The sequence below is a fragment of the Oncorhynchus keta genome, unplaced genomic scaffold (genome assembly GCF_023373465.1).
Source record: "Oncorhynchus keta strain PuntledgeMale-10-30-2019 unplaced genomic scaffold, Oket_V2 Un_scaffold_29317_pilon_pilon, whole genome shotgun sequence".
Classification (NCBI taxonomy): domain Eukaryota; kingdom Metazoa; phylum Chordata; class Actinopteri; order Salmoniformes; family Salmonidae; genus Oncorhynchus; species Oncorhynchus keta.
In genome coordinates this window covers 365,001-382,404 of record NW_026290904.1, presented here as the reverse complement: position 1 = coordinate 382,404, position 17,404 = coordinate 365,001, and the positions used below count along the sequence as shown (strand labels likewise).

Below are 17,404 nucleotides of genomic sequence, written 5' to 3'. Positions count from 1 at the left end.
GAACATAGAACCCTGGAACAACAGACAAACCATCTAACTAATCAAGTCCAGCAGTATTTACTTCCTGCTCTTGGTGATATTGAATTGGTGATTGTACAGTTGATTAGTCGAAGCTGAATAAGACAGTGTTACTTTGGTTTTGTCGTGTTTCTCCAGCAGGCCTCTGACATAGTCTCTGGAGATACAGGCTGAACTGATGGGGTGATCCCACAGGTGACAGATCCTCTGCTCCATGGACTGGAAACAACAACAACAACAGGTATCTAGTTACCCCATGTCCTCCATCACCAGGCCTTCAACAGAAGTTTCTCAACCTGTGTAAAACCTAGCGTGTTGACTGGGAAATGATTCGCTATTCACTATGGGCCCGATTCCGACTTAGGAAATGACGCCTTTCCTACGCACCTCTCGGTAGTCGGTATTCAGACTTACCTTATGCAGGTGCGTAACGGGCTTTGCAGGCGTGTTTCCCTTGCGCATGTAATTCAACCAATGAAAACCCTCCCACTTGCTGGCCAACAGATTTTCTCGTGGAGTTTTCATTCAATATGGTTTTCAGTCCATTTCTCTTAAAGCCAGTATGGTTTTCAGTACATTTCTCTTAAAGCCAGTATGGTTTTCAGTCCATTCTCTTAAAGCCAATATGGTTTTCAGTCCATTTCCTTAAAGCCAGTATGGTTTTCAGTACATTTCTCTTAAAGCCAATATGGTTTTCAGTACATTTCTCTTAAAGCCAATATGGTTTTCAGTCCATTTCTCTTAAAGCCGGATGTACACTAAACGACTTTCAAAATCCTAACATCACTAAACCTCACATTGAACCAGCATCTTTGTTTTTGTTGTCTTGCCAACCTAGTGGTGGACACTAAATGATGTGATTAAATGTAACGTAGCTTCAACGAGCTGTGGCTCAAAGCAGCCTCAAACGCTTTCAGTCAGACATTCACTCTTGCCATACAGAGTTGAAATATCAAGCCAACATTTTTAATTGAATAACATTGCTTGTGAGCTTCAGAGCTGTAACGATTTCAAACCAACTTGGAGGCGCACTTTGGCTTTGAAGGCAAGTACAAACACATACTAGTAGTAGTCATCACTCCTTCTGGAGACTCTACACATCCTGCGGAACAACGTCATCTCACTGGCTTCTTCTGGGGATTGTGTCTCCGATCTCAAAACCTGTCTGGGACAGCTAAATCAGGGCCAAAATAATGTAGTGCACACCCGGCTTAAGCCATCCCTTTAAATACGGTGTCCCCTTAATTATAATGTTGTTGACAGACTAGAATAGATAGAGAGAACGGGTTCAGATCAATAGGGATCAATGAAAGAAAGACATCCATACATCTTCGTCTCCATTTCAACTGGTAGATTTTTTTTTAAATACTCTGATTTGTTAGATTATTTAGGCACATTTTATATAATAATAATAATAATAATATAATAATAATAATAATAATATAATAATATATGCCATTTAGTCTTAAGAAAGTATGTATGAATCATAAACCAACCGGTTTGGAGAGCCTTTACTCAAAATATATTTATGAATAAAAAAATACAGTGGTTTGATTCAATATATGAAATATTGGAAGGTGGAAAAAGTGTAGAATAGGGGTTGAACTTCCCTGATTCTCACAACGGTCCAGTCGTGGTGAACCGTGAGTCTACCCTGATTCTCACAACGGTCCAGTCGTGGTGAACCGTGAGTCTACCCTGATTCTCACAACGGTCCAGTCGTGGTGAACCGTGAGTCTACCCTGATTCTCACAACGGTCCGGTCGTGGTGAACCGTGAGTCTACCCTGATTCTCACAACGGTCCAGTCGTGGTGAACCGTGAGTCTACCCTGATTCTCACAACGGTCCGGTCGTGGTGAACCGTGAGTCTACCCTGATTCTCACAACGGTCCAGTCGTGGTGAACCGTGAGTCAGGCTCCAGGTTTAACCTGCTACGTGTGGTCTGAGTTCCATAATGATCTAATAGGCTACATGTCCTACATTATTGCACAACGTTAGTCTATATGATCCAGTAATGCTAGCGACCTTCAGGAACAACGACACTGACATGACAGTGGAAGGGAGGGTCAACAGAATGGAATGATGCTAAATGTAAGGTACAAATTGAAGAAAACTAACACTTATAAATGTATGTGGGTATTACTGATGGTGGCTCCTGATATAGTGCCTAATATTTAACATGATACAAATAGTCAAATAAACCGGCGAAAAGCCCAGGAATATAATTCAAACATTTTAAAGTGCATACATCAAGTCAGGAGGTTGAGCCCTACAGACGCCTGTAGCCTGGCTCTCCACGTTTCATCCAAATGATGAGGGCATACAATTCAAATTCTGAATAATGGCTCAGCTATTTACAGCCTATTTCACTGTCCCACTTGAGACCGGTAGGTTCATTAGACCATATTAATGGTTTCATTGTGTGTAAAAGGTGGTGGAATTATGAGGGAATTAAATCAAGGTCAGAATACGAAGTATCTGTAGACACCTCCGCCACACTCTGACCTCCACCCCAAAGAAAACCGAGGTCAGAATACGAAGTATCTGTAGACACCTCCGCCACACTCTGACCTCCACCCCAAACAAAACCGAGGTCAGAATACGAAGTATCTGTGGACACCTCCGCCACACTCTGACCTCCACCCCAAACAAAACCGAGGTCAGAATACGAAGTATCTGTGGACACCTCCGCCACACTCTGACCTCCACCCCAAACAAAACAGAGGTCAGAATACGAAGTATCTGTAGACACCTCCACCACACTCTGACCTCCACCCCAAACAAAACAGAGGTCAGAAAATGCAGAGAGAGAAGTGTATCTAAAGGGAATTATGTTCCATTTCGGCTCGCTTCACTCGGGACGGAATCCCCCCTATAAATATGAGAATGAAGAGCAGAAGTCAGAGTCTGTTTCTCTGTTGTACCTTCTTCACTTCCCCTCTGGGCTGCAACAATAGTCCAAGACTCATCTGATTGGCTAAAACAATCATCACATTCCACTGCTTAGACAGCAGGAAGTAACAAACAGCAGCAACTACAAGATGCAATTAACACCTTTGAGAGAAATGTAACTTTACCTCTGGTAGTCTCTTCAGAATGCTGAACTTCAGCTCCTCGTTGGCATCACTGTTGTCTAGATCTACACAAGAGGAAAAATAGACAGTTTTGTAATCAACTTAAAATCATCCAAACCTTTCATCTTCAGTAATACTGTTTCTATTGTCCCAGGAGGACTTTCTGGGAGTGTGAAAACACCAAGTCCATATCAACCATCTCTGACCAGTACATTATTCAAAACACCAAGGTAAAGTCAATATCAACCATCTCTGACTACTACATTATTAAAAACACCAAGGTCAAGTCCATATCAAACATTATCAACCATCTCTGACTACTACATTATTCAAAACACCAAGGTAAAGTCAATATCAACCATCTCTAACTACTACATTATTAAAAACAGCAAGGTCAAGTCCATATCAAACATTATCAACCATCTCTGACTACTACATTATTCAAAACACAAAGGTAAAGTCAATATCAAACATTATCAACCATCTCTGACTAATACATTATTCAAAACACCAAGGTAAAGTCCATATCAACCATCTCTAACTACTACATTATTCAAAACACCAAGGTCCAGTCCATATCAACCATCTCTGACTACTACATTATTCAAAACACCAAGGTAAAGTCAATATCAACCATCTCTGACTACTACATTATTAAAAACACCAAGGTCAAGTCCATATCAAACATTATCAACCATCTCTGACTACTACATTATTCAAAACACCAAGGTAAAGTCCATATCAACCATCTCTGACTACTACATTATTCAAAACACCAAGGTAAAGTCAATATCAACCATCTCTAACTACTACATTATTCAAAACACCAAGGTCAAGTCAATATCAAACATTATGAACCATCTCTGACTACTACATTATTCAAAACACCAAGGTCAAGTCAATATCAACCATCTCTAACTACTACATTATTCAAAACACCAAGGTCAAGTCAATATCAAACATTATCAACCATCTCTGACTACTACATTATTCAAAACACCAAGGTCAAGTCCATATCAAACATTATCAACCATCTCTGACTACTACATTATTCAAAACACCAAGGTCAAGTCAATATCAACCATCTCTGACTACTACATTATTCAAAACACCAAGGTCAAGTCAATATCAACCATCTCTGACTACTACATTATTCAAAACACCAAGGTCAAGTCAATATCAACCATCTCTGACTACTACATTATTCATAACACCAAGGTCAAGTCAATATCAACCATCTAACTACTACATTATTCATAACACCAAGGTAAAGTCCATATCAAACATTATCAACCATCTCTGACTACTACATTATTCTCTGCTGACATTTTCCTTTTCACCGTCTAGATGAAATACTGAAACATCATGTTTTGTACTTTGCTTTCATCTTCAGAGATTGTTTTGTTTGTCCCCAGAGGAAGAGCTGTGATATAAACTGTACTGAAACTGGCCAAGCATGAAACACTATAGTATTGCCTTCTGATTGTTACCAGGTACAAACAGAGTCAGTGTGGTAACAGGAACACTAACATCCCACTGTTTGGGTCTTGTAACATCTTAACACAAGACTGTATTGTAATGGGATATCTTAAAAGATTGAGATGTCAATGCAAGTATTGAGAAACCTGTCCAAGCATGAAAGGGTATCGAGGGCTGTATGCATTGCACCCTTCTTCCTACTAGGTACTGACTGTCTGTCTGGGAGGGTTTGTACGAGTTGACCTTTGTATTACAAGAGTGTAAGTCAAGACATTCAGATTCTCTCAAGCAAACTGTTTGGGTATAGCAATAACACTTCAATATCTTTGTAAAGAAACAACTATAGATATGAAGATATGAATGCAATTATTGTTGCATTTCAAACTGGATGAGGGATGAGGGCATGTTTAGTCTGAGCTTGTATCTAACAGGGATAAAACCCTGCAGGACTGTGGGTGGGAGTGGTACTGGCACTTGGGCTTCTAGCGCTTACATTCCATGATTATTGTCTTGGCAAACACTACACTGTGCAACATCTACACAACACAGTCCCTCACTCCAGTCCTCTCTCCAGTCCCTCTCTCCAGTCCTTCAATCCAGTCCCTCACTCCAGGCCCCCTCTCCAGTCCCTCAATCCCTCTCTCCAGTCCCTCAATCCCTCGCTCCAATCCAATCTCTCTCGAGTCCTTCGCTCCAGTCCCTCGGTCCAGTCCCTCTCTCCAGTCCCTCGTTCCAGTCCCTCGCTCCAGTCCCTCGCTCCAGTCCCTCTCTCAGTCCCTCTCTCCAGTCCCTCTCTCCAGTCCCTCTCTCCAGTCCCTCTCTCCAGTCCCTCGTTCCAGTCCCTCACTCTAGTCCCTCACTCCAACTACAGTACCAGCCAATCAGTTGTGTTGTGACAAGGTAGAGGTGGTATACAGAAGATAGACCTATTTGGTAAAATAACAAATCCATAGTATGTCAAGAACAGTTCAAATAAGCAAAGAGAAATGAGTCCATCATTACTTTAAGACATGAAGGTCCGTCAATCCGGGAGATTTAATGAACTTTTAATGTTTCTTCAAGTGCAGTCGCAAAAACTATTATGAAACAACAGTGTCCTAACGAGAGAGCACATGTTCTATCACAGGCTAAATCATGCCTCATTAGCTCCTTATGACTGCCTCATCAACCCTGCCAGGAAATGCATAAACTTGATCTCCACTATAAAAAGCATCTAGACATTATCTCTCATTTCTTATAGTGTCATTTGGTTTTCAACAGCAGAAATTTGTATAAAACTTGCTGTCAGTCTCTCCTTCCTTTTCTTAATGATCTTTTCTCTACCTTCTCATATAAAGTGAATGTATCCGAACTAGACAGACAACAAATTGAGCTGGTTGTCATAGCAACATACACAACTATTTTTTTTTTCAGTTGACTAGCTAAATCAACACTTTGTTGCCAAAACTAAAATGGATGATTGGAACATTTAGCTGTTTTGATCTTTTCAGATTTGGGCGACACTGCATTGAATGACCCAGAGAAAAGCCGCAACGAGTTAAGAATACAACCTGAGATGTGCGTTGCTTCGAGGGCTGGCTAGCAGAGAGGGCCGACTAGCAGAGAGGGCCGGCTAGCAGAGAGGGCCGGCTAGCAGAGAGGGCCGAGAGGGCCGGCTAGCAGAGAGGGCCGGCTAGCAGAGAGGGCCGGCTAGCAGAGAGGGCCGACTAGCAGAGAGGGCCGACTAGCAGAGAGGGCCGGCTTAGAGAGGGCCGGCTAGCAGAGAGGGCCGGCTAGCAGAGAGGGCCGGCTAGCAGAGAGGGCCGGCTAGCAGAGAGGGCAGAGAGGGCCGGCTAGCAGAGAGGGCCGGCTAGCAGAGAGGGCCGGCTAGCAGAGAGGGCCGACTAGCAGAGAGGGCCGGCTAGCAGAGAGGGCCGGCTAGCAGAAAGGGCCGACTAGCAGAGAGGGCCGGCTAGCAGAGAGGGCCGGCTAGCAGAGAGGGCCGGCTAGCAGAGAGGGCCGGCGAGCAGAGAGGGCCGGCGAGCAGAGAGGGCCGGCAAGCAGAGAGGGATGACTAGCAGAGAGGGCCGACTAGCAGAGAGGGCCGGCTAGCAGAGAGGGCCGACTAGCAGAGAGGGCCGGCTAGCAGAGAGGGCCGGCTAGCAGAGAGGGCCGGCTAGCAGAGAGGGCCGGCTAGCAGAGAGGGCCGGCTAGCAGAGAGGGCCGAATAGCAGAGTGCCGAATAGCAGAGAGTGCCGACTAGCAGAGAGGGCCGACTAGCAGAGAGGGCCGAGAGAGGGCCGACTAGCAGAGAGGGCCGGCTAGAGAGAGCCGGCTAGCAGAGAGGGCCGACTAGCAGAGAGGGCCGGCTAGCAGAGGGCCGACTAGCAGAGAGGGCCGACTAGCAGAGAGGGCCGACTAGCAGAGAGGGCCGACTAGCAGAGAGGGCCGACTAGCAGAGAGGGCCGACTAGCAGAGAGGGCCGGCTAGCAGAGAGGGCCGACTAGCAGAGAGGGCCGGCTAGCAGAGAGGGCCGACTAGCAGAGAGGGCCGACGGCAGAGAGGGCTGACTAGCAGAGAAAAAAAGGGCCGGCAAAACTAGCAGAAGAGGGCCGGCTCAGCAGAGAGGGCCGATAAACTTTGATGAACAGAGATAGTATGGCCTTTGCAATGTCACCTAGCAGAGAGGGACCGATAAATCTAGCAGAGAGGGCCGTTAGATTAGATTGAGGGTCCCAAATGCCATTCCTTAGCAGAGAGGGCCGGCTAGCAGAGAGGGCCGGCAGTACTAATCTGTAATGAAGCAGAGAGGGCCGGTTACAGTAGCAGAGAGGGCAGGCTAGCAGAGAGGGCCGACAAGCAGAGAGGGATGACTAGCAGAGAGGGCCGACTAGCAGAGAGGGCCGGCTAGCAGAGAGGGCCGACTAGCAGAGAGGGCCGGCAGCAGGAGAGGGCCGGCTAGCAGAGGAGGGACCGGAAGCATGGAGGAGGCAGACAAAAGTATTAATCTGTAGAAGCAGGAGGAGGCAGACCGGCTAGCAGAATCTAAGAGGCCGGCTAAAGCAGAGAGGGCCGAATAGCAGAGAGTGCCGAATAGCAGAGAGTGCCGACTAGCAGAGAGGGCCGACTAGCAGAGGGCCAACTAGCAGAGGGCCGACTAGCAGAGAGGGCCGGCTAGCAGAGAGGGCCGACTAGCAGAGAGGGCCGACTAGCAGAGAGGGCCGACTAGCAGAGAGGGCCGACTAGCAGAGAGGGCCGACGAGCAGAGAGGGCCGACTAGCAGAGAGGGTCCGACTAGCAGAGAGGGCCGACTAGCAGAGAGGGCCGACGAGCAGACACATGAGGGCTGACTAGCAGAGAAAAAAAAATATATTGTTGTTGACTTCATCAAAACTGTCACTAAGGAAGAGTTTAACACCCTTCCATTTCAACTTCATAGATTTAGCGGTGGTCATTTGTGACAGAGACACCGGCTGGAATGCGTATAAACTTTGTGTGTTATTTTGAGAAGATGAACATGTACTTTATAGTATGTGTGTGTGTGTACTGTATCTTTATAACTTTGCAATGTCACCTTCACACTGAACTCCCAAGACCTATAACTCAAAGGCTTTTTGACAGTTACAGTGACCATGATAAATCAAATGAACAAAGTGGCATCTTATATTTTGTGACTGTGCTATTGCTGTTAGTGTCCTCTGTTAGATTAGATTGACTTCTAGGTGTACGTCCCAAATGCCATTCCTTATATAGTGCACTACTTTTGACCAGAACCCACTTTCAACACGGTTACAGTACTAATCTGTAATGAAGCATGGAGGAGGCAGACACGGTTACAGTACTAATCTGTAATGAAGCATGGAGGAGGTAGACACGGTTACAGTACTAATCTGTAATGAAGCATGGAGGAGGTAGACACGGTTACAGTACTAATCTGTAATGAAGCATGGAGGAGGCAGACATGGTTACAGCATTCATCTGTATTGAAGCATGGAGGAGGCAGACACGGTAACACACACTACAGTACTAATCTGTAATGAAGCATGGAGGAGGCAGACACGGTTACAGTATTAATCTGTATTGAAGCATGGAGGAGGCAGACACGGTTACATTACTAATCTGTAATGAAGCATGGAGGAGGCAGACACGGTTACAGTATTAATCTGTATTGAAGCATGGAGGAGGCAGACACGGTTAAAGTATTAATCTGTATTGAAGCATGGAGGAGGCAGACACAGTTACACTGTAAGTAAGACAATAATGAATCTAAGAGGTTCCAGCTTACTGTGGAAAAGTACAGAACTGTATTGCCAGCTCTCTGACTCAGTGTTCATGAGGACACACCTTCCTGTAGTAATTACTGAGAAATTACATTATGGCACAATAGCTGAATCATGCAATCTGATAAATTGTGTTTATGTGTGTATATACAGGTTATATGCACGTAGACACACACACACTGTAGTGTGTGTGTGTGTGTGTGTGTGTGTGTGTGTGTGTGTGTGTGTGTGTGTGTGTGTGTGTGTGTGTAGTGCGACAGACACACACACACTGTGTGCACACACTGTGTGTGTGTGTGTGTGCGTGTGTGTGTGACACATACACACTGTGTGTGTGTGTGCATGCGTGTGTGTGTGTGTGTGCATGCGTGTGTGTGTGCGTGCGCATGCGTGTGTGTGCGTGTAGTGTGTGTGTGACATGCGTGTGTGTGTGTGCGTGTGTGCATGCATGTGTGCGTGTGTGTGTGTGTGTGCATGCGTGTGTAGTGCATGTGTGTGTGTAGACATGCGTGTGTGTGTGTGTGTGTAGACATGCTTCTGTGTGTGTGTGACATGCATGTGTGTGTGTGTGTGTGTGTGTGTGTGTGTGTGTGTGTGTGTGTAGTGCGTGTGTGTGTGTGTGTGTGTAGTGCAGCGTGAACCTGTCATGAGTCGTGAGACGAAGGTCTCTGTGAGCTGCAGCACACCATGGTCAACGTACTGCAGGAAGGTGTGTCTGGGAGACAGCGAACCCCAACACGGACAGTAGAGTGTGATACCCTGCAGACACACAGCAACACCACACGTCAGATGCCATTTGGTCCTTCTGTAGCACAGTTGGTAGAGCATGGCGCTTAGACACACAACGCCAGGACACACACACTAACAGTGGGTTCGATTCCACGGGACCACCCATACGTAGAATGTATGCACACATGACTGTAAGTCGCTTTGGATAAAAGCGTCTGCTAAATGGCATATATATATATATATATATATATTTGCTTGAATATGTATTTAATATTGTAGAGGCCGGCTCTCCATAAGCTCTGTTGAAGGGCTTTGTTATATTGAGACACTGGACAGGGAGGTTAAAATAAGTTTAACGCCTTGGTTATTTCGAGAAGGTTGAACAAGGTCAAATACATGAATAAACAGTGTTATTTTGAGAAGATTAAACGGGGTTCTTCTTACCAGGAGGGAGGGGGAGACACAGAGTCTTTGTAGCCTCCAGTATCCGACACATCACGTGAAACACGGCCCACTCTGCTGAACTCCCCCGCTGCTTTCTACAGCAGAGAGGATAGTAACCATCAATGGGACAGGACTGTAGACACACACACTAACACACACTGTAGACACACTGTAGACACACACACTGTAGACACACTGTAGACACACACACTAACACACACTGTAGACACTAACACACACTGTAGACACACTGTAGACACACTGTAGACACACACACTGTAGACACACACACTGTAGACACACTGTAGACACACACACTGTAGACACACACACTAACACACACTGTAGACACACACACTAACTCACACTGTAGACACACTGTAGACACACTGTAGACACACACACACACACACACACTAACACACACTGTAGACACACACACTAACACACACTGTAGACACACACACTGTAGACACACACACTGTAGACACACACACTAACACACACTGTAGACACACACACTGTAGACACACTGTAGACACACACACAACACACACACTGTAGACACACACACTGTAGACACACACACTGTAGACACACACACTAGACACACACTGTAGACACACACACTGTAGACACACACACACACACTGTAGACACACACACTAACACACACTGTAGACACACACACTAACACACACTGTAGACACACACACTAACACACACTGTAGACACACACACTGTAGACACACACACACACACACTGTAGACACACACACACACACACTGTAGACACACACACTAACACACACTGTAGACACACACACTAACACACACTGTAGACACACACACTGTAGACACACACACTAACACACACTGTAGACACACACACACTGTAGACACACACTGTAGACACACACACTAACACACACTGTAGACACACACACACACACACTGTAGACACACACACACACTGTAGACACACACACTGTACACACACTGTAGACACACACACTGTAGACACACACACTGTAGACACACACACTAACACACACTGTAGACACACACACTAACACACACTGTAGACACACACACACACACTGTAGACACACACACTGTAGACACACACACACTAACACACACACTGTAGACACACACACTGTAGACACACACACACAAACTGTAGACACACACACACTGTAGACACACACACTGTAGACACACACACTGTAGACACACACACTAACACACACTGTAGACACACACACTAACACACACTGTAGACACACACACTGTAGACAACACACACTGTAGACACACACACTAACACACACTGTAGACACACACACTAACACACACTGTAGACACACACACTAACACACACTGTAGACACACTGTAGACACACACACTAACACACACTGTAGACACACACACTAACACACACTGTAGACACACACTGTAGACACACACTGTAGACACACACACACTGTAGACACACACACACTAACACACACTGTAGACACACACACTGTAGACACACACACTGTAGACACACACACACACTGTAGACACACAGACACACACACTGTAGACACACACACTGTAGACACACACTGTAGACACACACACTAACACACACTGTAGACACACACACTAACACACACTGTAGACACACACACACTACACACACACTGTAGACACACACACACTGTAGACACACACACTGTAGACACACACACTGTAGACACACTGTAGACACACACACTGTAGACACACACACACACTGTAGACACACACACTAACACACACTGTAGACACACTGTAGACACACACTAACACACACTGTAGACACACACACTGTAGACACACTGTAGACACACTGTAGACACACACTAACACACACTGTAGACACACACACACTGTAGACACACTGTAGACACACTGTAGACACACACTAACACACACTGTAGACACACTCTAACACACACTGTAGACACACACACACTGTAGACACACACACACACACTGTAGACACACACACTAACACACACTGTAGACACACACTGTAGACACACTGTAGACACACACTAACACACACTGTAGACACACACACACTGTAGACACACACACACACACTGTAGACACACACACTAACACACACTGTAGACACACACTGTAGACACACACACACTGTAGACACACACTGTAGACACACACTGTAGACACACACACACTGTAGACACACACTGTAGACACACACACACTGTAGACACACACACACTGTAGACACACACACACTGTAGACACACACACACTGTAGACACACACACACACTGTAGACACACACACACACACACTGTAGACACACACACACTGTAGACACACTGTAGACACACACACACTGTAGACACACACACACACACTGTAGACACATACACACACTGTAGACACACACACACTGTAGACACACACACACTGTACTGTAGACACATACACACTGTAGACACACACACACACACTGTAGACACACACACACACTGTAGACACACACACACACACTGTAGACACACACACTGTAGACACACACACTGTAGACACACACACACACACACACACACACACACTGTAGACACACACACACTGTAGACACACACACACACACTGTAGACACTAACACACACTGTAGACACACACACACTGTAGACACACACACACTGTAGACACACACACAAACTGTAGACACACACACAAACTGTAGACACACACACACACACACTGTAGACACACACACACACACACTGTAGACACACACACACTGTAGACACACACACTAACACACACTGTAGACACACACACACTGTAGACACACACACACACACTAACACACACTGTAGACACACACACACTGTAGACACACACACACACACACACACTGTAGACACACACACACTGTAGACACACACACTAACACACACTCTAGACACACACACACTGTAGACACACACACACACACTGTAGACACACACACACACACACTGTAGACACACACACACACACACTGTAGACACACACACTAACACACACACACACACACTGTAGACACACACTAACACACACTGTAGACACACACACACACACTGTAGACACACACACACTGTAGACACACACACACTGTAGACACACACACACACACTGTAGACACACACACACACACACTGTAGACACACACACACACTGTAGACACACACACTACACACTGTAGACACACACTAACACACACTGTAGACACACACTAACACACACTGTAGACACACACACACACACACACTGTAGACACACACACACACTGTAGACACACACACACACTGTAGACACACACACACTGTAGACACACACACTGTAGACACACTAACACACACTGTAGACACACTAACACACACTGTAGACACACTAACACACACTGTAGACACACTAACACACACTGTAGACACACACACTAACACACACTGTAGACACACACACACACACTGTAGACACACACACACACTGTAGACACACACACACACTAACACACACTGTAGACACACACACTAACACACACTGTAGACACACACTGTAGACACACACTGTAGACACACACACACTGTAGACACACACACTAACACACACTGTAGACACACACACACTGTAGACACACACACTAACACACACTGTACACACACACTGTACACACACACACTAACACACACTGTAGACACACACACTAACACACACTGTAGACACACACACACACTGTAGACACACACACACTGTAGACACACACACACTGTAGACACACACACTAACACACACTGTAGACACACACACTAACACACACACACTGTAGACACACACACAACACACACACACTGTAGACACACACACTGACACACACTGTAGACACACATTGTAGACACACACACACTGTAGACACACACACTAACACACACTGTAGACACACACTGTAGACACACACACACTGTAGACACACACACACTGTAGACACACACACTAACACACACTGTAGACACACACACTAACACACACTGTAGACACACACACTAACACACACTGTAGACACACACACTGACACACACTGTAGACACACACTGTAGACACACACACACTGTAGACACACACACTAACACACACTGTAGACACACACACACTGTAGACACACACTGTAGACACACACACACTGTAGACACACACTGTAGACACACACACACACACACACTGTAGACACACACACTAACACACACTGTAGACACACACTGTAGACACACACACACTGTAGACACACTGTAGACACACTAACACACACTGTAGACACACACACTAACACACACTGTAGACACACACTGTAGACACACACACACTGTAGACACACACACAAACACACACTGTAGACACACACTGTAGACACACACACACACTGTAGACACACACACTAACACACACTGTAGACACACACACACTGTAGACACACACACACTAACACACACACTGTAGACACACACACTAACACACACTGTAGACACACACACACACACTGTAGACACACACACACTGTAGACACACACACACACACTGTAGACACACACACACTGTAGACACACACACACACTGTAGACACACACTGTAGACACACACACTGTACACACACACACTGTAGACACACACTGTAGACACACACACACACACACACTGTAGACACACACACACACTGTAACACACACTGTAGACACACACACTGTAGACACACACACTGTAGACACACACACTAACACACACTGTAGACACACACACTGTAGACACACTGTAGACACACACACTAACACACACTGTAGACACACACACTGTAGACACACACACTAACACACACTGTAGACACACACACTGTAGACACACACACTGTAGACACACACACTGTAGACACACACACTAACACACACTGTAGACACACACACTGTAGACACACACACTGTAGACACACACACTGTAGACACACACACACTGTAGACACACACACACACTGTAGACACACACACTGTAACACACACTGTAGACACACACACTAACACACACACACTGTAGACACACACACTAACACACACTGTAGACACACACACTAACACACACTGTAGACACACACACTAACACACACTGTAGACACACACACTAACACACACTGTAGACACACACACTAACACACACTGTAGACACACACACTGTAGACACACAGACACACACACAACACACACTGTAGACACACACTACACTAACACACACTGTAGACACACACACTGTAGACACACACACAACACACACTGTAGACACACACACTAACACACACTGTAGACACACACACTGTAGACACACACACACTGTAGACACACACACACTGTAGACACACACACTGTAGACACACACACACACTGTAGACACACACTGTAGACACACACACTGTAGACACACACTGTAGACACACACTGTAGACACACACACACACACTGTAGACACACACTACACACACTGTAGACACACACACTAACACACACTGTAGACACACACACTAACACACACTGTAGACACACACACACTGTAGACACACACACTGTAGACACACACACTGTAGACACACTGTAGACACACACTGTAGACACACACACTGTAGACACACTGTAGACACACACTGTAGACACACACACTAACACACACTGTAGACACACTGTAGACACACACTAACACACACTGTAGACACACACACACTGTAGACACACTGTAGACACACTGTAGACACACACTAACACACACTGTAGACACACACACTGTAGACACACTGTAGACACACTGTAGACACACACACTAACACACACTGTAGACACACACACTGTAGACAACACACACTGTAGACACACACACACTGTAGACACACACACACACACACTGTAGACACACACACTAACACACACTGTAGACACACACTGTAGACACACTGTAGACACACACTAACACACACTGTAGACACACACACACTGTAGACACACACAGACACACACACTAACACACACTGTAGACACACACACTAACACACACTGTAGACACACACTGTAGACACACACACTGTAGACACACACTGTAGACACACACACACACACACACTGTAGACACACACACACACACACACTGTAGACACACACACACTGTAGACACACACACACACTGTAGACACACACACACTGTAGACACACACTGTAGACACACACACACACACACTGTAGACACACACACACTGTAGACACACACTGTAGACACACACACACTGTAGACACACACACACACACTGTAGACACATACACACTGTAGACACACACACACTGTAGACACACACACACTGTAGACACATACACACTGTAGACACACACACACACACACTGTAGACACACACACACACACTGTAGACACACACACACACACACTGTAGACACACACACTGTAGACACACACACACACACACACACTGTAGACACTGTACACACACTGTAGACACACACACACACACTGTAGACACAACACACACTGTAGACACACACACACACTGTAGACACACACACACTGTAGACACACACAAACTGTAGACACACACACAAACTGTAGACACACACACAAACTGTAGACACACACACACACACTGTAGACACACACACACTGTAGACACACACACACACTGTAGACACACACTAACACACACTGTAGACACACACACACTGTAGACACACACACACTAACACACACTGTAGACACACACACACTGTAGACACACACACACTGTAGACACACACACACACACTGTAGACACACACACACACACTGTAGACACACACACACACACACACACACACACACTGTAGACACACACACACACACACTAACACACACTGTAGACACACACACACACTGTAGACACACACACACTGTAGACACACACACACACACACTGTAGACACACACACACACACTGTAGACACACACACACACACACTGTAGACACACACACACACTGTAGACACACACACACACACACACTGTAGACACACACTAACACACACTGTAGACACACACTAACACACACTGTAGACACACACACACACTGTAGACACACACACACTGTAGACACACACACACACTGTAGACACACACACACACACTGTAGACACACACACACACTGTAGACACACACACACTGTAGACACACACACTGTAGACACACACACTGTAGACACACTAACACACACTGTAGACACACTAACACACACTGTAGACACACTAACACACACTGTAGACACACTAACACAC

General features: G+C 45.6%; 1 protein-coding gene and 1 long non-coding RNA gene across 7 annotated transcripts in view; both read right to left on the bottom strand.

The window, feature by feature from the left end:
* Positions 1 to 18: 18 nt before the first annotated feature.
* LOC127928508 (gamma-secretase-activating protein-like) overlaps positions 19 to 17,404 on the bottom strand; it is a 55,385-nt gene continuing 37,999 nt past the window's right edge. For 4 of the 6 annotated variants that reach the window (XM_052515526.1, XM_052515528.1, XM_052515529.1 and 1 more), the window contains 3 exons: positions 10,006 to 10,100; positions 3,098 to 3,159; positions 19 to 237 (listed from right to left, as the gene is read on the bottom strand). In XM_052515526.1, coding sequence (XP_052371486.1) covers positions 58 to 237; positions 3,098 to 3,159; positions 10,006 to 10,100 — 337 coding nt within the window. In that variant the 3' untranslated portion in view covers positions 19 to 57. Of the gene's footprint in view, positions 238 to 3,097; positions 3,160 to 10,005; positions 10,101 to 17,404 lie in introns of those variants that run through there. The other 2 variants (XR_008131416.1, XR_008131418.1) reach the window with 2 other exon arrangements.
* Positions 1,430 to 2,778, bottom strand: LOC127928512 (uncharacterized). The gene is made up of 2 exons (XR_008131424.1): positions 2,658 to 2,778; positions 1,430 to 2,525 (listed from the first exon to the last, which is right to left on the bottom strand). It is a non-coding gene; the product is annotated as an uncharacterized LOC127928512 (long non-coding RNA).